At 42.5% G+C, this 27,397-nt stretch overlaps 2 protein-coding genes across 6 annotated transcripts in view; one reads left to right on the plus strand and one right to left on the minus strand.

The window, feature by feature from the left end:
• Positions 1-14,129, plus strand: part of smtnb (smoothelin b) — a 47,085-nt gene extending 32,956 nt beyond the window's left edge. For 2 of the 5 annotated variants that reach the window (XM_038703002.1, XM_038703006.1), the window contains 10 exons: positions 6,732-6,917; positions 7,069-7,144; positions 7,306-7,338; positions 8,260-8,439; positions 8,678-8,740; positions 8,830-8,911; positions 9,003-9,179; positions 9,273-9,399; positions 9,586-9,737; positions 12,477-14,129. In XM_038703002.1, the coding sequence (XP_038558930.1) occupies positions 6,732-6,917; positions 7,069-7,144; positions 7,306-7,338; positions 8,260-8,439; positions 8,678-8,740; positions 8,830-8,911; positions 9,003-9,179; positions 9,273-9,399; positions 9,586-9,737; positions 12,477-12,630 (1,230 nt within the window). In that variant the 3' untranslated portion in view covers positions 12,631-14,129. Of the gene's footprint in view, positions 1-6,731; positions 6,918-7,068; positions 7,145-7,305; positions 7,339-8,259; positions 8,440-8,677; positions 8,741-8,829; positions 8,912-9,002; positions 9,180-9,272; positions 9,400-9,585; positions 9,738-11,422; positions 11,601-12,476 lie in introns of all 5 variants that reach the window. The other 3 variants (XM_038703003.1, XM_038703005.1, XM_038703004.1) reach the window with 3 other exon arrangements.
• A 141-nt stretch (positions 14,130-14,270) lies between these two features.
• selenom (selenoprotein M) lies at positions 14,271-16,913 on the minus strand. The gene is made up of 5 exons (XM_038703007.1): positions 16,681-16,913; positions 15,885-15,920; positions 15,651-15,685; positions 15,456-15,534; positions 14,271-14,966 (listed from the first exon to the last, which is right to left on the minus strand). Exons 1-5 carry the CDS (start codon positions 16,774-16,776, stop codon positions 14,736-14,738), a joined length of 477 nt encoding a protein of 158 aa, XP_038558935.1. The 5' UTR covers positions 16,777-16,913; the 3' UTR covers positions 14,271-14,735.
• Between the last annotated feature and the right edge of the window lie 10,484 nt (positions 16,914-27,397).

Here is a 27,397-nt window from a genome sequence, read left to right on the forward strand (position 1 = left end):
CCTTGTAGGGTATGTGAAAGAGAGAGAGGGAGAGGAAGGTGCTCTGGGTATTCCTTGTTTTCTCTCAGCAGGCCATGCCCTCTGAGTTCTATCTAGGAAATGTTTCCTAAATCACACCTGTCTGTCTTCATGCACAATTACTGTCCAGCTGCATTACAACACATGCTGACACAAGTTATTCATCACGTGTTTTCTTATGGGGAGCTAAAACCCAAAGTTGCGACTCCGTTTCTTAATTGTGCACTCTAATAGGCTGAAAGTGGGCAGAGTCTATTGCTGATGGTGGAAAGTGACCGCTGAGCAGGGAGCGCAAACCGATCCCCTCCCATCTCACAGTGACCTCTGGATTTAGGAACAGTTAAACTCCCATTTGCTTCATTCCTTAACCTCCTTGCTCCTCCATGAAAGGAATTGTCCTCATGAATGGAGAGTGGGGGATTGAGAGGGGGAGGGAAGGAGAAGCGGTGTCCTATTTACTCTTTAATGGCTGTGTATTCCACGCCTTGTCCAGCGCAGTGGTAATCTGGTTACGGGATCAGGGAACTGGTTAATTAGGGCTGGGAGGAGGCTCCACAAGGCTGCAGGGTGGATTTAAGGTGTTGGAATGAGACTGTCTCCATCAGTTTTGCAGTTCTTGAGACACACAAAAACAGGGGCAGGTTCGAACAAATATATCACAGCAGAGTCTTTCTTGTACAAGAGGGATTTGCAGGAAGAGGACAAAGATTCTGCAGGAAATGAAGTGTATACTTGTCTGAGCTGAGTGCTGTTACAACATTAAACAGGATGCAGGTAACGTCTTTGTGTGGGTGCTAACATGTTTTATATTTTGGTTAAAAAAAAATAAAAAAATGATATATGTAGGTGAAGAATTTGTTTTATTGGATTTCAAAACATGTGTCACTCACCAATCATTAGTTTAACCCTGAATTGTGCCTATCCTGTTATTACTTATTACCATCCTGTTGGCACTTTTTGTGGACTTAATTTTCATGAGCACAACTGCTCTGAAGGAATACGTTTCAGCCACTTCATCCGAGTTTGTGGCTGCCGACTAAAGCCATCTACTGCATGGATTCCAACAAAATATGTGAAGACAGGGCCCAGGTTTAAAAATGCTGAAATTATACTTAAGCCACATGCCTTACCACTGGCTCCAAAATGTAACACGCCAAGCATGACTGCATGTTGGCACCAATAGGCTGTGGTTCACATGAAGCTTATCCCATCAACTGCATCGTTGTATATGCTCAACATGAATGCCTTCGCATAACCCACAAGTCTGTCTCTCTTTTTGTCACTGAGATATTTACCTGCTTGTGCCGGATTTTCTCAAGTTTTACCATACAAACACTGAGCCTGAGTGACTTGGCTAATGAGATTGTAAAAACAGCAGCAGACACTGTTGGTTAACATCAACCAGGGGTAGGCAGCTTGGTTAGCTTAAGACTGATCCAGAGACAACCTGTTCTCTGACTCTTCCTGGTTTAGTCGAAGGTTGTGTGGGAGGAGGTGACATGTCAGGGTGGTTTCATATTAAAGTACCTTTTTCACATTGTTGTATGTTCATTATAGCAAGATGAGTGTGCAGCGTAGTGAGAGTTATGATACGCTTGTCCTGTTTAGTGTTGTTGATTGCTGTTTATTGACCACAGTGGTTCCTGTCTGGGACTCTGATCTGTTTGGGTGGTCTGGGCTTCTCCTCGGTGGTCTAACTTCAGCACTCACAGCCTCTACTTTTTACTTAGTGGTGTGTTTTTTTTTTTTTTTTATTCCAATAAAGCTGATAGCATCATCTCTTGCTGGGGATTGACTATAAATTACAATCTGTTTAAGAGTCAACAGGGAGAAACATTTTAGATAAAATAAATAATGGAAAGACCCCAAAACACTGTAGGACAAATGTGAGTTAGAGAGATAGAGCTACTAGCTAAGGTCAAGATGCTTGTAGTATTTCAGTGCAATGATGAGAGTTCATTTCAGACAGGTGAGACTAGCAGTTGATTATTGATGCCTCCTGCTCCAGAGATCACAGCTGCTCCGGCTCATCTCAGCTGTCCGTCCATGCCGACCACTGCACTCGGCCTTGAACACAAATATAAATAATGCCATAGCTTTAAAGCCAATGTGGTGAAAGTCAGTCTGTTTCGTGTAGTCATAGAGATTACTGCCAAGCTCCAGGTCACACTGGTAATGTGCTGCTGCGTAAACATGGACACACAGGCCCACAGTCAGCAACAGATTGTCTTACGGTCACACAGAGGAATAAAGACCCCATTGTTAACATACTGCTGATCCATGACACATGAGGGTAGCCCAACCAGTTCACATTTGTCACAGATTTAAGCCTGTTCTGCAGAGTGAGGTGCAAACTGGAGAAAAAGGTATGAGAGAATCTAATGACTGGATGAACTTTACTTTCAAGACGGTTCACAATAGCCACAGACACTGTCACATAAGAGTGAGAAAACATAAAAATTGAATTCGACTCACACTACTACGGTATTTTCCTACATAATAATCAGAAACATGGACCTCTATAAGCAGACAATTATAGCATAAGCACTTTCTAGTCTTGTGCTCCTTGTCCTCCGACATCACTTTCCTTTTAGTGTGGGTAAAGTGATTTAGTGCTTTGATGCATGCTAAGACTAGAGCCATGTCCTTCTTGGGTTTTGACCCACTTTCCCTGTTGCCACTCACATTTCCCTCCACTCTCCCTTGGGGCCAGATTCTTCCTGGGAACTGTTTTGCTTACCTGTAAATCCCAAGAGAGACCATTGTTGCCCTTTCTCATATTGCTCTCCACTGAATCCCAGACTGTTGGTCGTTAACATTTTGTCATGTGTAGCTTAGCTTCTAATCAGACGGCATTCAGAGATACAGTAAGTACAGTACCATTTCATTTCTTCCGCATGGCCTGTAATATGCCAATAAATCATCTGTAGGCATTTAAAAGATGTACTTGAGCATCTTACACTATAAACAACATACACTCACAGACTTCTGTCAGCATTCTTGGAGAGCTCTTAATTTAACACAAAAGCACTTGAAGCATTTACATGAGCCGCAGCTGGGCCCCTACTGCTTTGTCAGTCAGCCTAAAACAAAATCTCTGAAGGGCTGTGATGTCCTTCTTCCCAGAGCCGTGGAGAACTGGGCCTCTCACCCTCACCGGTCCCAGTCTGCTCTGTCATGGTCCGAAACACTTCATGGAATGATCTTCCCTCTGGAGTTCTGCTGTGAATCACAGTCATGCAACACAGTGTCTCAGTTGCATTTTGTCAGAAAGCAATGTGAAGAGGAGTGAAACCCGTACAACATATAACTCTACTCAGCCCAGGCCTCGAGCCACATCTAAACCCTCATTGCCTGCCAATGGAGGTGTGAAGGACAAGGGCTCTAAATAAAAAGGAAGAGGGAGGGGTGAAGTTTCTAAATTCTTGCCTCTACCATTCCCCCTCTGGTCTCCACCAGTACCCTGGGACTGACTGGCTTAGTGGAATAATGTCGGCAGGAGATAAACGGACATGTCCACAGCACCTGGAAATAGGGGGGTGGGGCTACTGCTGCCTGGGAAAGAGGATTCCTTGCATGCTTATTGGCTGTCAGGTTTTTGGCCGGTAAAGAGGGGATATTTGCTGGAGGTATAAAGACTGTGCGTTGTTTTAGATAGTCTCTACAGACAGACGGACAAAGAGGACTCCTTCTACCCTCACATCTGAGACCAAGGCCACAACCTTTTGATTTCTCTGATCTTACACCCCATCTTGTTTATTTGCGGAGTGGATTTAAATTGAAAGGACTTTGGCAAGTGTAACATTTAGTGCCTCTGGTCTGGCCATGCCTGGAGTGAACCTGGACTTCCTTCCAGCCTCACAGGCTCCAGAGGCTTTGGGCAGCCCAGATAGTGCTTGTGCTGAGTCTGGACTAGAGGAAATGATCGGTGATCTGCTTGCTCAGGAGGAGGTAGAGGATGAAGAGGAGAAGTTTTGCAGGAGGAAATTTGAATTAATGTTACAGTGTGCAGTGGCGGAGATCCATAGTGACCTGCAGGTCTTTGGGAAGCGAGTGGATGTCCGTCTGGAGGAGGCAGCAGCTCAGGTGGCTCCTTTGGCCGAGGCTTTTGCCAGGCTGCAGGAGGAGAACCTGAGGCTGAGGATTCAACAGGAAATGCTGGTGAGGCAAGTGGAGGCCCTGTGCCAAGTAATGGGGCTACCTGATCCTGTACTCGCTGAAAGCTCACCTTCAATCCCATGTGAAACCAAAACTCCAACCAGTGATTCTCCAGCGTGCACACCCCAGGACACTGCACTTGAAGCACCGCATGATACCTCATGCACTCCTCAAGAGTCTCCATCCAGTGCACCCCAGGACACTCCAGATAGCACTCCATCATGTGTACCACAGGAACCTATATCACACCCCGGAGACTCTTTATCTACTGAGACAAGCGCACCTCAGAATTCAGAGCCTTCACCTGTCCCTCACCCACCCACCTTTGCAACCCGCCGCTCCCTTTCTGCTCCCTCTGTGATGGCAGACAGTTCTTGCAACAGCAGCACGGTACTGCTCTCTGTTAATTCAGATAAACTGCTTGAAGAATGGGAATGTCTTTTGTTCCAGTTTTGACAGTACCTGTGGCTCAGCTGGCCATGGGTTTTACATGACATGCCAGTGACAGTCTCTGTTCTGCTCACGTACTTGTTGACGTATTGGCCCACCTCTCTTAGCTTTCCATTGGTTTTAATCTTTCATCATGTCCTCACCATCTCAGCTGTCAGTCAGTTTTGACAGATTGTGTTTATGTGGAGAACTTCACTGCAATCTGTCATGGCGGTATTCCAATCCTCCGACACCATGTGTTTCTGATCACGTCCTGGCTAGCACTCGTGTGTGTCTGTATGCAAGTGTTCTGCTGAGTAGATACAGTTCCTGGAGGAGGGAAAAATTAACATGTTGTAACAGTAAACGTGGCCCTGGCCTGTGGTTTGCCATCTTCAAATCATCCATAATGTTTGGCATACATGAACCCTTCCAAAGGGAGCCATAAATTAAAACATTTTACTTGTCTGGCTTCAGAGCAAGAATGGGATTTAAGGCCTTACATTCTCTTTACAGAGATTTATGCAGAGTTTCATGACTGACAAGATAACCGCTCATCTTGAGCCTTGTTTGCTCTAAGTGCTCTTGAAATCCCACAACAAACCGTAAGTGTGTGTGTGTGTGTGTGTGCTTGTGTGTACACTGGTGACATTTTGAGGGATACTGAGTATTTGGTCAGTTGTATAACAGAAGATAATGCCGCAGTGTTCATATTCCTGTCTAATCCTACAAAGACAGCTGGTTCTGCCAATCACCTGCTCCAGTAACGGTGATGGACTTCTCTTAAATGTTACTCCCCATAGCAAAAAGATGATTGTGATACAGATGATGGTGACCTTATGTGGCCCTTTTCCCTATGCCTTTTTGCAGTATCAGCTTATTTCTACCATGTCAGCTATTCATAATTCTGCTGGTGGAGAGACTGTATTACACATCTAAGTGGTGAAACTAATAGCTTTCCAAAGGATTAGAGAAAAACTAAACAAAAAGAGCAGTTTCATTCCACGGTGACTCACATGCTGAAGAGTAGTCTGAAGATGAATAAAACATGATTCAAGCACTAAGGTTATCTGGGATTTTCTCACCCCACACATATTCCGTCATTGCCTGTCTCAGAGCCCTTGTTTGGCTGTGTTGTGTCCCTAAACATTCCTCGTCGGTCAAGTGGCTCTCAGTCCAATCTGTCCCATGTCCAGTGGCCACCAGTAATCACAGAGCGCTGTGCTTGGCATTGTCCCTCCCTTGTGAGACCTGGCCCGGCAGGGGCCTGTAGGGAGGAGGGCCGGAAGGCTGTGGATAGGGACAAGGGACAGTTGTCTGAGCTATATCTGGGCCTGGACTCAGTTACAACGATAGCATTGCCTCAAGCCTCAGCTAGAGCCTATTGTCTGCCACAGGCATTCAGCACCTTATGAAATTTAAGAGGTGTTTTCGGTAGGATTTATGGTCACTCACAGTGACTGGTAGATAGCCAGCTTTACCTTTACGACCTGTAATGTAATTCTTCTTCACTCTTTGGTTTTGCTCCTATGCTCACTTCTGCTTCTGTGGTGCACATACATGGATTTTTCATATTGTTTATATCTGCTAATGCATTGTTCCCGTCTTCCAGCCATAGTGGTGTATTGTACCTGTCACATAAACTCTTGGTTAAGAGCAGCTTGGTATCATTTGGACACTCAGTGTGTCAGTTACACTCCATGAACTACGTTAACAGTAACTTGGCTGAGTTGCTCTTGCTCTCATGTGCTTATTGTCAACCCTCTCTGGCATGGCTGGACGGCAGAGGGGATGGAAGAAATTATGAGATATAGTGAGTGGGCAGTCTTGCTACAAAAGAGATTATTAGAGGGAGCGTACTTCACACACTCAGGCCTATTATGGCTGCAGTATGTTTTACCCAAAATCATCCTGTGCTGATTACGTCCTAACTGTCAGCAAGCTTCAGTTATTTTTTTTTAAACCCTCATCCTGGTTTCATAAGTGTACAAACAAGGTCAAAATGTCTTTTTTTTTTTTTAAATGAGACTAATTAATGTAACCCTGCGTCCTTTTTCAGATAAATATGTATGTGCTGACGCTCACGCTGTGTGTGTTTTGTTATGTGTCTTCTATCTATCTTGCAGATAGAGACAGAGCCCGTTGTGGCCTCTGAGCCGGTGTTTTCAGCTGGACCATCTGTTCAAGTGGCGTGTCACGTCCCAGCAATCCCCAATGGCTCCAGCACTCAGGCCAAACCCGACGAGCGCTCGGGAAAGCTGACTGCTGAACAGCTGGCTGCTATCGAGGATGAAGAGCTCCTTGACAAAATGGTACTTCACACCCAAGTTATAATTCTGCATGATTTAGATTTAAAAAGCACTTTGTAGCAAACACAGCAGCTTCAGTCATGCAGAAAGTTTGTGTGTTAACACTATATCTTGCCAGCTTTGTGAGGGTATATTTGGAAATGTCCCTCCACAGCTCGATGAGTCAAAAGACTTTGAGGAGAGGAAGATTATCCGTGCAGCTATGAGAGACCTTCGCAAGAAAAAGAGAGGTAATTGCATAAAGAAAAAATCTTTTATCTGTTTTTTTTTTTTTTTTTTTTTTGCTTCATTCATTTTTGTCACGACTACTGCTTTCTTCCAAGTCATCAGAGGTTGGCACATTTTTAAAAAATTGCATTTTCCACATTATTTCTGTTCATTCTGCCCTCAGAGGCCAAGCTGGGATGTACTCAAGAAGAAATAGGTAGGGCAGGTTGGTGTGCATTGTGCATTTAACAATTAATACTTGCCTGCGTTTGTCTTTTTGTGTGCATCATCCTGTCATTGTGAGATCACCACAAATTTTAAACAGTTTATCTCTCGGACTTCTGTGGTGGATGGTGAAGCATCTGTTGGTAGTTTTGTTAATGTGCATGAATCCTGGTTTACACTCACCTCAGCGTGCTGCAACATTAGTTAGTGAAACATCTCACGTTTAGTGTATTTTTTATTTCATAGTGAGCACTCACCATGTGGTTTCACCAGGTGTCTGGTTGCATTGAGCTGACAGTTGAACCTCCTAATTGGAGTCCCAGATCTGAGTCTACACTGGACAAATCTGGAGAGGTTCACTGCACCTAGTAGCATCGAGTATGCAAAGGGTCCACGACCCACGAGCCATAACCTCTGCAATTTTAGCAAAGGATATCACATAGTTAGTAGAATAAATGTCTAAGATTAACACAGTATGTCTCAATACACGTGATTACTCAGGTAAAACTTGGAGGTAGCCGTGCAGGTGTTGATACATTAGTGTTGGGGACATTGCTGAATTTGGCACAGCTTTTTGAGCTGACTGATCTGAGTGTGTTTGCTCTGTGATTTGATCTGTGATGTTTGCGCAGTACATATTACTTGACAGCTTTGGCTTGGCTGCAAGCCTCCCACCTGTGTGTGTTCAGAGGAATTTTACGGTACTGTGTGGAAAGAATCCTGAAATGTATTGCCTGAAATTTGGAAGCTCAGTTTTAATCCATCTTTGTGGCAGTCAGATGAGGTGCTGGCAGTTAGTTTAGGACCTCTTGTCCTCTTTCTCCTATTTTTCCACTGACATCATCTCTCCACCTTCCCCACCACCTCTCCATCTCTTCTCTTCTCTCCTCTCCTCTCCTCTCCTCCACCTCAGACCAGAGAGAAAAGGAGCGTGAGACCCGTGTGCAGGAGCTCCGGCAGCAGAGAGAAGAGCGAACACAGATGGGTCGCGCTGGGGTCGGAGCAGGAGAGGTGGTCATGAGGAAGGTGGAGAAGTCAGCGGATGGCTCCACCCTCAGCCAAGTCACCAAAACAGACCGCTTTGCCCAGTCTGGTAGTTTTTTCCTTTTTTTCTTTTCCTGTGCATTTATGAACCTTCTTTAAACCTTTCAACAAAGAACCAGTTCTTATTTGCAGACAAAAGGCATTTTTGGAGAGAAAGGCAAAAACAGGGGAGCAAAACATAATAAACAGTGAAAGTGAATGGAAAACAAGTCATAAGGACACTGACAGTCATAAAATATAATCTTTCCAATAAATAAATAATATGAAGTGTCTATTTGTGTGTTTAGATAATGGGAACAGATCAACACGCAGCACTGTCGTCGAGGCCAGTTATGTGCAGAAAACAGACAGTGAGTCATTACTTTATTTCACTCTCTCTTACAATACAGTCACATCAATAGTATCATTCATATCTCTGTGTATTTGTTTATTATTTCAGGAGGGACACTCCAGTCAAAATCATACAGCTTCACCTCTTCCACGTCCTCTTCCTCCTCTAATGCAAGCAAAAAAGTGGGCAGGTGGGTTAAGAAACATCAGCACAGTAATCACACCGAGTTTGAAATCCCTTCACTTTCACAAATGAACTTGCCGTACATGTCCCCGCCTCAGTGTGTTTGATCGCGAGGATGACTCGTCGTCTCGCAGCGGCAGCGGCGGGTTGGCCGCCGTGGAGCGAAGGCAGGCAGAGAGGCGCAAAGAGCTGATGAGGGCTCAGACTCTGCCGAAGACCTCTGCCATGCAGGCCCGCAAAGCCATGATAGAGAAGCTGGAGAAGGAGGGAGGCGGGTAAGGATAAACAGAGAGGTATTACTACCAAAGAAAGAAAAAGAGCAGGTCAAGGCATGTAAATATTAACACAAACCTGACTTTTCTTTTTAGCCCTGGAAATCAGGCGGTCGCCAAGGTAAACAAGGTCCAACGTTCCACCAGCTTTGGTGTACCCAACGCAAACTCCATCAAGCAGATGCTTCTCGACTGGTGCCGTGCCAAGACCCGCTCTTATGAGGTGAGCCAAGCATCCACTCAACTCACCGTGGGCTTAGTGCTCATCTTTAATGTCAGCCAGCGAAGCTGTAGCTGAACCTGATGATTAAGACAAGATAGGCTTTGATAATATTTTCCTTCTTTGGGAATGTTTGCATCAGTTATATATCACTGTCTCCACATTTGTTCTGTTTGTCTTCTCCTTCAGCATGTAGATATTCAGAATTTTTCATCCAGCTGGAGCAATGGCATGGCGTTTTGTGCCCTGGTGCACAATTTTTTCCCTGATGCCTTTGACTACAGCTCCCTGAGCCCCAGCAACCGCAGGCAAAACTTTGAGGTGGCCTTCAGCAATGCAGAGTGAGTACACACACACAAGAGGAGGTTTGTCATGTCCACTAACCACATCAGTTTTATTATTGTTGTTAAGTTTTGACTACAAGTGAGAGCATCTACCAACTTTGTTTCTTTGGAGAAACCACATGAACTACAGTGAACCTTCGTTTTATTTTTTTCTGAAGCTTGTCGGGGAAAATGTGAAGAATATGAGGAGAAACCAGCTGAAGGTGCCACTGCCGGCTTAGCTTTCCACTTAAAGATACAGACATTACCTTTCACCCGAGGCAGTCGTGGAGTGAATACACATTCAAAATCAAACAATCCAAGCAATCCAAACAATCCAGTTTTCCTGCGTTGCTGCCAGCCCAAACAAATACATTCCCCTTTCTTTGCATTGCAGATTTGTTATCACGTCCTTCTCTGATTGCTCTGTGAAATCCACTTGTAGCTTTTATTCAGTGTTGCTCTTTACCATGATCTACTTGAGCCTGAAGCACAGAGACGGACCGAAAACATGTGGAAGCTCCTCGACTGACTGTCACGGTGTTAACTTTCCCTGTCTCTCCCAGGTGTATCGAACCACCTCAAGGCTGAGCGAGCCCCATTTCTGCTTCTACACTAATTACTTCACCTCTAAACCTCCACTCTCCATCTTTCCTCTACTATGAGTAACCGCTGTGACACCCTCCATCTGCTCTAAACGAGAGACCCATGAGCAAACCCTCCCCAAACAACCACCAGGTTTAAAAAAAAAAAAAAAACGGACGAGCTCTCAGCTATGTCTCCCAATATTTTCCCTCCTTTTTACTCCTAATCTCTCTCCGCTCCTTTTCCTCTTTCTTTCTCATCCTTCATGCATCACACCATTCTCACTTGTGATGCCCACCATCCATCTGTCTGTGTGTGTGTGTGTGTGTGTGTGTGTGTGTGTTCACATGCTCCCAGTAGGATAATGTCCATGCTGATGTTGATTTTAATTATTTATACTCTCAACACCGGACTGTCACCCAACCACAGCCTCCCGCTTTCCACCTTTTGTGTTGCACTATCACTCACTTCCCCCAGGCACTCCTGACCCTCCCAGCAGTTCACTGTTATCTGGAATCCTAACGCTCAAACACACACACCATCCTGTGCACCAGTGTGTTTTTAGAGTCACCACATGGTTGTTTCTCTGTGTTTGTTTTTTTGCAGAATCCTTGTTGTTTTTTTCATCCTGTCTTTTTATTTCTGACACAGAACATAGCCGTATTGAAATGGTCAAAAGTCTCTTGTCTTTAGTGCACAGAAAAAAACAACAACAAACAAAAAGGCTAAATGAGCATCGCCTGACGCTCATTTGACATTTTGTTTTGTCTTATGTATGTGTGTGTGTGTGTTTGCCACATACTGTACGTATCATGATGTTCATGAAGCATGTCAACTCATGGATATATTTGTGAACACAGAGAATGTAATGTTATACCTTTTTGTGTCCTTTCTCTCTCTCCCTGTGTCTTTCACCCTGAATCTTTTTCATTTGGCTGCTCACTGCTTTATCTGTCCCCCCCCCCATCCTCCTTCTTCTTCTCTTTCCCACATTTTATCCACTGTCTCTGTCCTGTCCTCTCTTCTTCTTATCTGTACTTTACCCTGGTTCTCTTCCTTTCCTTCCTCCCCTCGTCTTCCACCATCTTTCTTCCCCCCCCTGCCGGGTGCGGGCACAGGAAACTAGTGGACTGTCCCCAGCTGTTGGATGTGGATGACATGGTGAAGATGCGCGAGCCGGATTGGAAGTGTGTATATACGTACCTGCAGGAGTTCTACAGGGGTCTGGTGACGAAGGGCCTGGTTAAAACCAAAAACTCCTCCTAGAGTCACACTCCACCTTAAACTGAACCCATGGTGAGAGAGGGGGTGAGCCTGTGAAGGAACCTCACTTTGGTTCTTACAAACTTAATGGGATGCGGGGAGTGTGTGTGTGTGTGTGTGTGTGTGTGTGTGTGTAAGTTTTAAGCAGCTGATAGGATTTATATCAAACTTGATGGTTCAGAAAACTCCTTTATTGGCTGCTTTTGGATATTTGATCCTTCATGTTTATCTGAAGCTACTGAGGTCCAAAGTACCAAACATGGTATGCACGTTTATGTGTGTGTGTGTCCATGTGTGCATTTCTACATAGCCAGACTATGGCCCAGGCACAGAGCCAAGACCATCTGCAGTTCAATACTTTAAAAGGAACTACTGTATCACAATGTTTCGAACTGAGGAGTTTAGAAACGAAGCAGAGGATGGAAAGGCAGAATTTACAGGTGTTTATGCACTTGGCTTGTAAAGCTTTTTAAAGATACTTAATGACGTTTTCTCATGCAAAAATGTAGCCTCTTTCTGTTCCCTTTTACTCTGCTCTTTGTGCAGGATGTCTCCGAGGGTTTACAGTATGTGGAGATAATGCCACCCTGTGGTCACTTTCTGCATAGCACACATGTGAGATCTTTGCTCCTGAAACTGCTTATTGAAACACCTGTATTAGTGAAGTTGATTTATCTCTAAAAACAGAGTATAACTATAAGTAAGGGCCAGAGAGTGTGTCAGAGTGTGTGTGTGTGTGTGTGTGCTGTTGCTGTTCCACCAGTTTGGTTAATGACCATGAGAAATCACCTGATGGATTATTAAATATGAAATCTGATGAGATTATCCTCCTCCCTACTCCATCTCTGGTCCTCTCCCTGTCCGTTCATCCTCCTCTTTCTCATTCACACTGTCTCTTGTGCTCCTCAGGACGTACGCCAACTGTATGCCTCTGCTGGAAGTGGAGGACATGATGATCATGGGTAATAAACCCGACTCCAAATGTGTCTTCACCTATGTACAGTCTCTGGTCAACCACCTGCGCAGATACGAAATGTCCATGGGTCGGCCCTGTGACCTCTGACCTCACAGCCCTGACCCCTCCTCCATCTAAACCTGATGACTGCCTCCACACAGACGAGCTGCATCACAGAGTTGCACATCTCTGATGGACAAGTTGGGGATTGTGTGTGTGTGTGTGTGTGTGTGTCCGTTTGCTTATTATCTTTGTTGGCAGTGGTGATGTGTATTCATTATTTCGATTCTCTTCTGAACACACATTGTTAACACAAAGTCCACTTTTCTCCAGCAAGAGAGCGCCAAAGCTTTAATAAGGGTACATTTTAAGCTTTAAAATTTACGTGGGTTTTTTGTGTACTCAAACTAAGCTTTGTACCAGGTATTATTTAACATGCAGTGGCTGTGTCACTATGGTAGTGTACTGAAAAACATCTAGAGGGAAAAGAGAAATATTTTTATAGTATTTACCCTTTTTAAGTTATTTGTACCAACTTTTTCTCTGCTACACTTTTGTAATTATTGTAGTTTGCTGGCATTGCTGTTGGTAATTCCACTGAAGAAGAAAAATACACCCACCCTTATTTGGTTTTCATTTTGGTACTTAATTTTTTATTAATTCCTTTTTACCCAAACTTGGATTGCTTGAAGTATTTTAATTAAGTTATTATTCTCATTTTGATTTAAGCAATTAGCATAATACTATTTAATACATCAGCACAGAGCTGTTCTTTCTTCATTGCTCTAAAGGATGTAACATTGTTATTGTTGCAGTAATCTCACCTCTAAACTCTAAAGTGCTACTGGGAACATGTTTCAGATTTCTACCCCTCCTGTATTACTATATCATCATCATCATTATTTTAACAGCACTAATTCCTGCAGTCCAAACATGTTCAGGTAGATTGAAAACAAGTGGAGTTGATTGCACTCTGATGTCACAGCTGAATTGTATCATTACTTGATGTTTCTTACAGCTCAATGACAACATGTACAAAAAGACCTCACAGCATCACTGCCTTGCCCTGCCAAACACATTCACACACAGCTCTTTTAGAGGGCTCTTTATTTATGCTTGAGTAGATTTTTAAAATATATTATTTTGTATTTCGTTAGTGTATACTTTATGCATCTAAAAGTTTTGTTTAAAATGAATCAATAAGCTCAAGCTACCACAATGTTTAGTAAAACATATGGGTAATGGGCCAGATGAAAGCTGGCTTTCTGTTATGTAAACGTGAGTAATCATGACTGACCATAACTGCCAATTGTATATTTTACGACATGAAGCTAAAGAAAATTTTTAAATGAAGATTTTTATTCTGCTGGTTCCTTATAAGGAAGATGTTTAAAATCCGATCAGAGCTTATTTTGTTGAAAGTTATTTCTTAAAGTTCTGTTTTAGTAGATTTTAATTGAGAAGTATTCCACTGTTGCTAACTGAAAAACAATTAACTTCCACCAAGCAGTGAGAGCTGTACATAAGAGCTTAAACACCTTATAATTTCATGTTTCTGTGCACCACAGTTAAATGTGAATTAAAATTAAACCAATTTGAGAAATGAGTGCATTTGTGGGGGATTATTGCTCTGAATCCTCTCAAACATTAGACATTTTAATTTTCCACACCGGATTATTCCTGTTGAGAGTCAGACATGCTTACATTCATACTCTACACTACATTGAACACCGCAAGGACCAAGCAGGGACCATGAGATGATTTTATTTTCAAACATTTTATTTTTCTCTTTTAAAACACTTCCACTTGAATCCTCTTGTGTGTATCAGTCCAACCCACCAGAACATGTAGCATCAACCTCTGGCCAGTCAAACAGTTTTCAGCCTGAGGCTTCATTCAATTTCACAGTAGGTAAGAAGCAATCAGACACACAAGAGAGCCCAAGTGAGGCAAAGATCCTGAAATCAGCTGACACATGATGGAATAAAAAAAAACCATACACACATCCAGTCTTTGGGTGGGGAGTAAAAAAGCACTCACAAAGCAGCCTGTTGGGTTATTATCGCTGCCAAAACAAGAGCAAACAGCAACAATATGTGCAAACTGAAATGACAAGTATTTTTTTGTCATCACCTGCAGTAACCAGCTGGTCATGGAGCAGCTATGGGGCAGAGTGGTACTGTGACATTACTACTTTTCTCCACTCTGATGGGTTATAGGTCAGTATGCTTGACTTCTACGTTGGGCTCTGAGGAGGCGTTCTCTGTGGCAAGAGAGGAAGTGGAGGGTTTGTATGCAGCCTCGTCTTTAAACGGGCTGTCTTTGGCAGGAGAGAAGCGATACTCGTCCGGCACGTCATCCTCAGGTTCAGCCTTCTTGTAGAAGCCCAGCTTCTCTAGCAGCTCGTTGATCTCAGAGCGGGTCATGTCAGAAAGGGCGATCCGCTGTAGAAGACACACACGGGTTAAATAAATAAACAAGTAAATTTACTTTTCTGTCATTGTCAGTGCTGCATGAAAAACTGCATCACACATTTTCACCATGATTTGATTGACTATGATTGTCAGTGCAGCGGCATGTGATGTTGGTACCATTTCTGGTGGATGTGTTAATTGGTAACTGTTTGCTAGGAAATTTGCTTTATAAAGTAATGAGGGTTTTCAGCTTGGTGTAGTGTGAAACAAATTAACACAGATTTATATATTTATATATTTGCTAAAGCAAATTTGGATTAAAAAAAGCTGTTTTAAATAAAGGTCCTGTGTGTAGGATTTTCAATCTAACTGGTCTGTCCCCCTCACTTCCACAGATCTAACCCTTGGATGGGCTGAAAACAACACACAGACGCTGATTTACGTAATTGTCACATAATGTCAATTATACATATAGGGGCTTAAATATCTTGTAAAACATGCTGCAAAGCAAAGACTTACATCCAGCTCTTCGTAATAGTGGTTCAGGAGGACAAGCTCAGGGTCGGCCCCAGGAATGTGCTTCATCACCAGGTTATGGCTGAGGTAGTGATGGTCAAGGATTGGCACAGAAATAAAATGCTATAATATTTGCAGTCTGCAATTTATGAACAGACATATTTAAGAACAAGTAACAGTGGTTGAGTCAAAGGATACTAAAGAGGAATGTCCTGGATCACAAAGGCTTTGACCTACAAACAGAGGTGGGGATTAATGTTTTTCACTCAGGGCTGGTTTCAGTGACAGATCTGTGGGGGATTATGTGAAACCCTAGATGTGAAACGTCAAATGTTTCTCAGTGATCAAACATTTCTAGGCAGGGATTAGGCTTCAGCCTGCCTCCGACACTCATTTTTGTTCCTGTTGATGACATAATAGAGGGTAACTTACCTCTCTGAGCCTGTTCAGCTGTCATCCACCACATGTCTGGAAAGATACAGGAAATGGTTACAAGCAGTTCTCCTACTTTAGAAATGGGACATCAATTGGATTAGGAACGAGATAAGTGGCAAATTTTGGCTACTGAAATCTATTTTTATAACATATTTTCCTTGTGGAAATTCTACAGCAAGTCTCTTATGTTCTGGTATCACTGCAGCTTGAATCCTTTCTACAGAGCACAGATTTAGATAGGCTTCTGGGAAGGATGCCTAACCCATTTCTGTGGAAATTTGAGCCTCAGATATTGAGTAGCAGGTGTGACAAACACAATAGCAACAGATAACATGCATTTCTATTGTGATGCTGGCAGACTGGTGATTTGGTGACACCCTGAGGGATAAGTGCATGGTTGTTCTCAAAAAGAGGGGTAGAGTTGCAGAAACTTTCATGCAGGAATCCGACCTCCAATTACACACCCTCAGGCCCCTTTCAGCTAAAAGGCCACTTCGTTGCAGATTGTATGGTTATTTCAGTTGAATGAAATATTGTCTACACAGCCTTAATTTGGTTATATTGTAAACGTATGGAGCTCCATCCACTTTATACACTTACTCATCCTTATAGATGAAGCACTCACGCATGCGCCCAATGTAAGGAATAAAACACATCCATTCACACATTAACGCAAATCCCACTCAGAAGATTTTAATCCCAGACCTACCGTCACTGTAAAACTAATTTTGGCTACTTTCACGTATGAAGCGTAATAGCGTATCATGAATGCTGCTGTGTTAGGCTAGTGTACCTCCACCCTCGCTTTCGCCAACCCGTCGAGTTTCTTCAGATCCACATCGTAGGCCGAGGCGCAGTGAAGCAAACTGGCCAACACGATCAGCCACATTCTTTTCTTCTGGTTCAGATAGTGGACCAGGACTCTGCTCTGCTGCTCCGGGACCAGTGCCTGCAGATCTCTGCAGGTAAGGTAACTAAGCCGAAGAGAGGAGGAGAGACGATGTTCAGCTATGTCACGTCCGGAGCTCTTGCCACGTCAAATATTTCTTCCAGAGGAGAGAGAGGCGTGTTGAGGGCGCTCATTGGTTATCTGCGAGATCCCCATCAAGATACAGTACATCCCATAGATTTGATATGTAATCTATGGTTATTCCTCACAAATATGAAAGGAAATGGACACTTAATGAAATCAAGTAATGTAATATTGCCTACTTATTGAAATCCCTACATATAGAATGTGGTAAATTAATCTTCAGGGTGATGAGACACCTGTAACCTGAAACAAATGTGATCTTTGCCATGTTAAGTGATGTTACCAGTAGCAAATAGAAGCAGACCTATTTAAAATAACATATTTAACATAAAACATGTGGGCCTGAACTGAGTGTCACCAACTTTGCAAATGTTGAAGCAAATGTTGACCAAATTTCTCAGTTAAAGCCTACAGAATCATATTCAAATCTATATTCTATTTATTTATATTCTGTTTATCTTAAACATACATAGCGGCTGAACACAACTGAATTCCATATTTAACATTTCAGTATAATGCAACCGCAAGTTTAATACATTTCTACAAATGTGTCCTAATACCTCTGACTCAGTTTCAACACAAACTTTACAGAAGCAATGTCTGGAGTATTTCTATTATTGCGTCTACCAGACCACATGCTTAGGGAGGATTTTTCTAATCTTCCAAATGTTACTCTGTGAGACAGGATTTGAGCCATCTTGAAAGCAAAAGATTTCAAAAGCAGTCCAGGACACATTAGATCTGAATGTGGTTTGATGAGTTGCAAAGGAACATCAGATAGAGGAAAACTGAATGGATATAATGAAGAAAGCAGCAAAGAATAAGTTGCCATGACCACAGGTTATGACGCACACTCACACAATGACCTATATGCTGCACAAAAACCTGTGTCGTTGTCATTGTGATTCATAGCTGAAGCAGAAGAGAAAGACATAAAGCACTGCTGGTCCACAAAATAACAGGCCCACTGAAAGGATGGAAAAATACAAACAATTAAGGTTTTAGTATTATACCCAACTTACTAATAGGGTAGAGCGTGGTGATTTGAACCTGTGGGGAAGTTGAGCCCCCCCTTAGTTCTCTGCAACCATACACAAAATTGGTCATGTGACCACATATTTTTGAGTCATCCTTTTTACTCACCCTGTGATGGAGAGAGTCCCATGGAATAATTGATAAGCACATTTAGTATCAAAAAACTGTTTTTTGCCATTCAAGGTGAGTGTTTTATGTTCAAGGAGTCCTGATTCTAATGTCTGAACAATTACTGATATGTTTGAGAAGTTAGTGCTTTAGGAAGTTACAATATGAGGCTATACTGTTAGCATGACATTACCCTTGAAGTGCTGGATGAAACAAGTTTGTTAAAATGACAGAGATTGGGTAATATGAGCCAAAAGACCTGGGGGAAGTTGAGCCAACTATTTTACTGTAATTTTTTCATAGCATTCTTAAGCATCACTGAATGGAAAACAGAAAGGCTTCAACTCCTATTTTGGGTTTGGACAGAGTAGTGGGAGAGGTACACAAATGGGAAGTCCATTCATCAGGTTGCACGGGACATGATGATAAACAGGATGACTTTAAAGTAATATATTGATCTGAAACAACTAGGAGACATAGCTGCAATGTTTCACTATGTAAGTGCAATTGAATGTTGGGATCTGGCATTTGAGTTTGCACGATGAAATGACATTGATATCCCAGATCCCCATGTGGCTCAACTTATCCTCTCATATGGGGCAAGCTGAGTCAAGAGTCTACTTTTTTTTGTAAAGCCATATTTTCACAAAACAGTTTATTTTAGATCCAAATTGATTATTCCCAGAGATGCACCACATCCTAAAATATAAGTACATATTTCATTTTTTATGATATAGAAGTGTTATTAGCTTTTATTTATTATAAAGGAAGAAACTAAAACTAGAAAACGCAGTATGTTAGGGGCAATGTCACTGTTAAGTACTACAGTCCCCTCCAAAAGTATTGGAACGGTAAGGCAAATTCCTTTGGTTTTGTTGTTCGCTGAAGACATTTGGGTTTTTAAATCAAAAGATGAGTATGAGACAAGAGTTTAGTTGTTTAACACATCTAGATGTGAATACCACGAAATGAGAGCTGAAATTCTGAACTCTTGTCTTCAAAAATAAAGAAATATGCAATTCCACATCATTTTGGAACATTTTTATTACCAGATCTGTGAATAATAAGTAGGAAAATCCAGAGCAGATTTGGAATAAACTCCACCCCAAAAACTAAACTTGCTAAATAAGTCTACTGGGGTTGAATTATCACCATTAGATGTGGGAAAATTGATTTGGTTAGTTTTGATGCTCTCCACAATGATTTTACATTCATTGTGCAGCACCAAGCAGTTTTGAGCCTCATCACCTTATAATGGAAGGAAAACACTGTTAACATGACCTCAGAATCATTACAGATAGGACAGTTCATGTTTGCCTTTTGTGTCTTAATTTACTGCTTTATACATTTGTAGAAATTAACATAAATAATAGGCAACATGAGAACCACCTCCCTTCTGGATAATAACAAGCATTTCATTTGTACATTAAAATTCTAAAGAATAATCTCCTCATTAACTTAAAAGGACTAACGTTAGTTTGCATCCCTAATTTGCTTTGTTACTAACCTCAGTTCCTCCGTTGTCAACACCGTCCTTCCTTTTTAATTTAATTTAACTATCAAGATGTACAGTAGAGGACAGAGCTGTAACCTGACAACTTAATATTGATCTTATGGTCCGCTAACTTTCACCGTCACTTTCTGCCACTCTCACATTCGCTCATCATTTGAAGACCGAGGAGAGGGAGACAGGACAGCCATGAGTTGAGTGTTACCGTAGCTTACTGATAATCATTAACGATCGTGTGAAATTTTAATAGCGGTGCTCATTCATTAAGCAGCGACAGTAGGCTTCAAATATGTTGCTGGAGACTGGTTTTAAGCCGTAAGATCTGTTTTTCAATCCAACAACCGATAAGTTTGCACTTCCCCATAACTGAAGAATAAATCCGTTTTATATCTGTGGTACAATCCGAAAGAGACTTGCGGCAATAACACGAAAGCTGCCTGTTGGTCTTTGTAGTCGTAATACAGCCAATTATGGATCGATTTGGACTAGCAACAGAAATAATTACAACATTCTTGTGCGCTGTGGGGGTATTTCAATGAGCATTAGAGGTAGCGATACATGGATGTTGGAAAATATTAATACCCGTTTAAAATTATTTAAGACCTATTAAACAAACTTCAGCGAATTTAAAACTTTTAAGGGCTTAAATTTAGATTTTGAAATGTTAGACTTTTTTTTAGACATTTTAAGACCCCGCGGAAACCCTGCAGGACGTCTACCTGACAGGAGGAAACTGAATCATCAGCCGCCGCAGTGATGTCACCCGTCAGTGTGTGTGTGAGTGCCTACATACCTCATCTTGTGGACCTCGTCACAGCTGGCCTGAACGGCCAGTTCAGAAGTGCTTTCAGGAGTTTATACACGAGTTACATTAACATTTACATTTAGCTGAAAGTATTCAATGCTACTTACAATAGCTATATGTCAGAGGTCGCACGCCTCTGGAGCAACTAGGGGTAAAGTTTCCAGCTCAGGGACACATTGGTGGACGTGTCACAATGAGGAATTAAACCCGGGTCTCTCACACCAAAGGCATGTGTCAAAGGCATCACCACCCCCAGAGAAACAGACAAATCCATCCACAGCCACCTTTCACTTGGGCTGAAGCGGATGCATCAGGACCGTCAGTGTCAGTGACCACAGTGTCAGCAACGTCTGGTTCATCTTCACACTGCAAAATACAAACAATCCAATTATGAGGATAATTATAAAAGAAAGCTAGCACTACATACTCATTGTCACACCCCCATATTTTTTTATTTTTTCCCAAGCTTGTCTTGATACAATACTCACATGCCAAAATGTTAAGAGTTACTGGTGGCTGTTATGATTCCTTCTGTCTATACTGACTCTGTAACGCTTTCTTAATCTGACTCTGACTTAGAATGAGGACAAAATTCTAAAGTTCATTAGAAACAGTTATGAGGCTGCAGCAGTAGGATACTTCCTTCCAACAGTGAACCTACACAATGACCTAACAACAATATCCATTTAATTTTTAACTAGACTGCTACTTTCTACTAAACTTAGCCTCCTAAAATCCTGTGTCCTCATATGGGGAATTTAGGTTTTGAGATCCATGCACCAAATACTTCATTCTGCTCAACTTAGACCTATTGCCCTCTAGGGTCACTTGCCGGCCATGTTCTGATGTCTGTTTCTTCTTTGTTACACATTCGGTACACTCATTTTTTTCTAAAAGTACGCCCTGACAATGCTACTAATATAAATACACACAGAATCAAAGCCCAGGTCTTGGGCGGTTTGGGAAACATTTTTTCATTTCAAAGTTGAAGAGTGGATTTGTCCCTAATTTCTTACAATTTGGCCATGCCAAAGAAGGGGATGCTTAATTGAGATGAGGAATGATAATAGCCAACAATAACCTTTTCACTGTAAACATCATATTTTAGCATTGTTTTGATACACGACAAAAAAAACCAAAAACCTATCCTTTCATCTCTTTAAACCTGTCAGTTGCTGGAAGAGGCGTTTGAGTTTGTTTTCCGTAGTACATTTCATTACATTACATTTACATTTCATATTACTTGTCATTGATATTGAAATTTCGGTGAGTATACTGAGTACTTACATTGCAGGTTTTGAAGAAGTCAGTCATCCGCTTGCAGGTTCACTGGGAGACCACGGTGGGTCGGACGGTTTCGCACAAGCACCTACAGTTCTGTCCCACCCTTTTCAGTTTCTTTCTTGCTGTGTCATGCAGCAACAGACATACAGGCTACTATCTGTCCGCTTTCAACTTTCATTGTCAGCTGTATGTTTTACTGCCCAAAAAACGCAGCTCGTGTTTTGAACTTTTTCACCCACAATTCTGTGGTAACAACCGCAGGTGAGCTGCTTGTGGAGAAGGCCTATAGTACACCTCTCTTTGTAGTGAACATCATCAAATGCTGATTTTCTTAAAAAAATACACTCACCAATATAAGAGCTGCTTTGGCAAGTCAGGTAATTATGGGCAAGAGTCCTTAATGGGCACGCAATATATAAAAACACCAACTTTTGATTAGTTTACAAAATAAAGGCCATGTAAACACTTCTCACAAACATGTGATATGGGCAGATTTTATTGTTGTGATAAATGTATTTAGTCTTTTAGACTTAGTTACCAGTTTATTTGGTATGTCTAGCTTAATGCAGTCTAATCGAACATTTCTGCAATAAATCCTCCTCCCTTCATAAAAATGATAATATTCAGTTTTTGTTGCAACTGTATGATCATTTTGGATCACATGGACCGGTGTTACTGATATTTTGTCAATTCCATTTATATCAGTGAGGCCATGCTAAATAAAAGTGAATGAACAAATAATAATATTAAATTTATATAAAAACTGAACATTCCTCACCAACTTTCATTACCACAGTGGAAAAATATTGCTTTACAAATACATGTTAAAGTCGCTTCAGATGAGGCAACTTGTGTCTGCAATTGAAGGGCTGAGGGGTTTATTAGTTTCACCGCTGATAAAATGAAACTATTTCAGGATACATCTTACCTAAATGTCTTTAAAGCTCCAGGAAACTCAGCGCTCAGGTTCACTTGAGAGGACAGATCTATTAAAACACATTACAACAGATATAAGTTAAATATAAACATATTAAATACTCATCATACAAACATAATAATTACAGTTCCAACTGACCTGAGTTGAAAATCTCTTAACTGGAGGGGTTTTCATATCATATATCAGTGAAACTAGGCTCTATATTGTTCCACATTATGAATGTTCTTACTTTTTGAGGAGCCGTAACGTTACATCTTACTACAAACACTGGGTTCAGAAACAGCTTGTTAACTTAAAGGAAGGCAGAGCTTGACTGTCTACACAGTAACGTTATAGGACTAAAGTAACATTAACCAAAACTTCGTGATGTCATCGGTCACGTGGAATATCATATATATAAGCTGCAACACGCGCTTTGTGAAAGTACAACAAGCGTCGATGTCGTGTATCAAACATCCCGTTATTGGACTGTGGTAAGTCTCTGCTACTTATTAAACTATTCTTTTGAATTTTAACAGAAGCAGTGTTGTAGAATAACTTGATATTGATGTTCACCATAAACTCCAGCTGGCTGGCTTAAATGTGCCATGAAATTGACAAGTAACTTACTAGTTAATGTCAGACTCGACCATGTTGGCAAGAAATAACTTTAACATTGTCATAGCGGAAGAGTAATTTTTGTTGTAATATTTGTAATCTTCCAAGTTAAACAAGCTAACTTTAGCTTGCCGAACAATTTGCGGGCATTCCTACAAGGACATAGCAAATTAGTATCTCATGAATAAGTAACTGCCTATTTAAAAGTGTTAAATAGTTAAAAGTTAAGTTAAAAGTTCCCTTTCAAAAGTGTGTTTGGCAGTCATGTTAGCTAGTTAAATTAATCTTGCTTTGTTAATGCTTGTATGTTGTTCTTGAAATGTAAGTTGCTTTGGATAAAAGCGTCTACCAAATGTGTAAATGTGAAATTGACAGTCTTGTCTCAGTAACGTTAAGTTAAAGAAACATTGCTATTAGGTGGTGGTGGTTATGTTTCTTTTAGGGATGGGTATTAAATGAACCCCAGGGCTACATTATTAAAAATTGTAATGTTGGTATTGACAAGCTGCAGGATTACTGGTTTTGGTGTAAGTTAGTTTAATATAATGCTGCAGCATCTGCCTCATACACATCAAGAAAAGTCAGTAGATCTTAGTGCTGAAAGGGTGGTGGGTCCAGTAAAGTGAACCAGTTGGAGTGTATTCCACTTATATAATAAATACATTTAGTCATTTAACCCATGGTTTGATCCAAAGCGACATACAATTGCTATATATGTTAAAGGTGGCCCGCCTCTGGAACAATTCGGAGTTAAGTGCCTTGCTCAGGGACACATTGATGGATGTGTCACAGTGGAAATCAAACGCAGGTCTCTCACACCAAAGGCATGTGTCAGAATCAGAATCAGTTTTATTGCCAGGTATGTGTACACATACGAGGAATTTGACTCTGGATTGTACATTGCTCACGATGCGCTTACTCATACAAAAATACAAAATCACAATAATAAAAATAAGATAAAATCAGACACAGACTTCAGTGTAGACAACACAAATATACACACTATGAACAAAAACAATATAGACATATTGACAAATAGTGCAGTGAGCAGAGTGCAAAGGATGCAGGAGTATGTAAATGTTGTAGGTGGATGTGATACACAGGTACATATACATGCATACATGTACACAGTGCAATGAAGCATAGTGCAAAGGATGCTGGAATAAATAAGAATTTTGTGCAGGAGATAGGTGGATTTGTTATACAGTATCTACAATATGACATTATAACAGTATGAACAGCACTGAAATAGAGAATGGTGAGTAAATAAAAAGTGTTAGCCAGTAAACAGGTGGCTGATTAGAGGCAGAGTTACTGGGGTATTGCACAAGAATTGTTCTTGACACTGTGAGTCAGAAATCAGCTGTTCATCAGAGTGATGGCTTGTGGGAAGAAACTGTTCCTAAGTTGGTTTGGTCGTACAGAGCCCTGTGGCGCCTACCAGAGGGGAGAAGCTGGAACAGGTTGTGTCCATGGTGAGATGGATCTGCAGTGATGTTTCCTGCCCGTTTCCTGACTCTGGAAATGTATAAGTCCTGAATGGAGGGCAGGTTGGCACCGATGATCTTTTCTGCAGTCCTGACTGTTCCATTGTAGTCTGCTCCTGTCCTTTTTGGTGGCAGATCCAAACCAGACAGTGATGAACATGCAGAGGACAGACTGAATGATGGCTGTGTAGAAGCGGATCAGCAGCTCCTTAGGCAGGTTGAGCTTCCTGAGCTGGCGCAGGAAGTACATCCTCTGCTGGGCCTTCTTGATGATGGTGTCCGTGTTGGGCTCCCACTTCAGGTCCTGGGAAATAGTGGATCCCAGAAACCTGAAGGATTCCACAGCAGACCCCAGTCTCAACTGCTGACTCCTGTCAGTCAAGAAGTTTGTGATCCACTGACAGGTGGAGCTGGCAAAGTGAGCTGGGTGAGTTTGGTGCCGAGCTGAAGTCCACGAATAGGATCCTTGCATATGTCCCTGGAGAGTCGAGGTGTTGCAGGATGTAATGCAGTCCCAAATTGACTGCATCATCGACTGACCTGTTAGCCCTGTAGTCAAACTGCACGGGGTCCAACAAGGGGCCTGTAATGTCCTTCAGGTGGGCCAACACCAGTCTTTTAAAGGACTACATGACTACAGATGTCAGGGCGACAGGCCTGTAGTCATTTAGTCCAGAGATGGAGGGTTTTTTGGGGACCCTCCTGTCTGGAGGGAGTTCAGACAGAACACAAATTATAAACCCAAAGTCCCCCACTCCATAAAGGATTCTTGCCTGGCAAATTAGCTGAACCAGTTCTACTGCCGCTTTGAGAGTCAATCGGACACCATCCCCCGTGACTCCTCTGCTCAGCTTCAGCCTCAGTCCACCACTTCTTCCCCCCCCTCCCCAGAGCTGGCCACCTCCACCCCCTCCACTCCTTTCTCCATCACAGAGAGGGAAGTCAACGGTCTTTTCAGGAGGCAGAAACACTGCAAAACAGCTGGGCCGGACTGTCTCCCCATCCACCCTGAAGCACTGTGCTGTCTCCGGTGTTTAGACATTTTTAACACCTCACTGGAGACATGCCATGTGCCAGCCTGCTTCAAAGCCTCCACCATCATCCCTGTCCCCAAGAAACCAAGAACCACAGGACTAAACGACTATAGACACGTCGCCCTCACCTCTGTGGTTATGAAGTCCTTTGAACGCCTTGTGTTGTCCCACCTAAAATCCATTACAGACCCACTCCTTCACCCCCTGCAGTTCGCCTACAGAGCCAACAGGTCTGTAGACGATGCAGTAAACATTGCCCTTCACTACATCCTCCAGCACCTGGACTCCCCAGGAACCTACACCAGGATCCTGTTTGTGGATTTCAGCTCTGCTTTTAACACCATCATCCCAGCCCTGCTGCAGGACAATCTCTCCCAGCTGAGCGTGCCTGACAGACTTCCTGACGGACTGGAAGCAGCACGTGAAGCTGGGAAAACATGTCTCTGATTCCAGGACCATCAGCACTGGATCCCCTCAAGGCTGCGTTCTTTCCCCCCTTCTCTTCTCCCTGTACACCAACAGCTGCACCTCCAGTCACCAGTCTGTCAAGCTCCTGAAGTTTGCGGACGACACCACCCTCATTGGGCTCATTTCAGGTGGGGATGAGTGTGCCTACAGGTCTGGAGATCGACCATCTGGTGACCTGGTGCAGCTCAACGCTCAGAAGACAGTGGAGATGGTTGTGGATTTTAGAAAGAGCCCAGCCCCACCCTCCCCCATCATCCTGTGTGACTCCCCAGTCACCACTGTGGAATCTCCCAGGACCTCAAGTGGGAACTGAACATCACCTCCATCATCAAAAAGGCCCAGCAGAGGATGTACTTCCTGCGGCAGCTGAAGAAGTTCAGCCTGCCAAAGACAACTTCTACACCGCCATCACTGAGTCCATCCTCACCTCCTCCATCACCATCTGGAACGCTGCTGCCACTGCCAGGGACAAGGGCAGGCTGCAGCACATCATTCGCTCTCGTCTGGACCTGTACGCCTCGAGGACTCTGAAGCGAGCAGGAAAGATTGCAGCTGACTCCTCCCACCCTGGACACAAACTGTTTCAGACTCTCCCCTCTGGCAGGAGGCTGCGGTCCATCAGGACCAAAACCTCTCGCCATAAAAACAGCTTCTTTCTGTCCTGCAGCTAGCCTCATTAACAAGGCTTGGGTCCCCCACTGACACTCCCCCCTTGCAAATGATACAAATGTCTCTGCACATGTAAATACTGTTTCATCTCGTGTCGTGCACAGACGTGGCACGTTGCACATATTTGTTGTTGATCTTTGTTGTTGTATATTTTTTATGTTGTCAGTTTATATATTTATATGTACACAATAATCTCTTCCGTTACGTTACTTCTGCACGGCACAGACCCAGAATAATGCACATGTATATATCTGCAACGTTGTTCTTCCATTTCATATTTATATATTTCTACATTTATTTATGTCAGCTGTATGTTTGTCTACGTGTAGCACCTTATCACCACAGCAAATTCCTCGTATGTGTAGAACACTACTTGGCAATAAAGCTCCTTCTGATTCGGACACACCGTCTGGACCAGAAGCCTTCATGATCTTCTGCCTTTGGAAGAGGTGGCTCACGTCCTCTTCACAGATCTTGAATGCAGGTGAGGGGTCAGAGAGGGGGGGTGGCAGTGTGTCAGAGGGGGAAGGTGACTGTTTGAAG

Source organism: Micropterus salmoides, unplaced genomic scaffold (assembly GCF_014851395.1).
Source record: "Micropterus salmoides isolate LMB-PRFRI ecotype aquatic unplaced genomic scaffold, ASM1485139v1 Ms_hic_scaffold_7, whole genome shotgun sequence".
NCBI classification, from domain to species: Eukaryota; Metazoa; Chordata; class Actinopteri; order Centrarchiformes; family Centrarchidae; genus Micropterus; species Micropterus salmoides.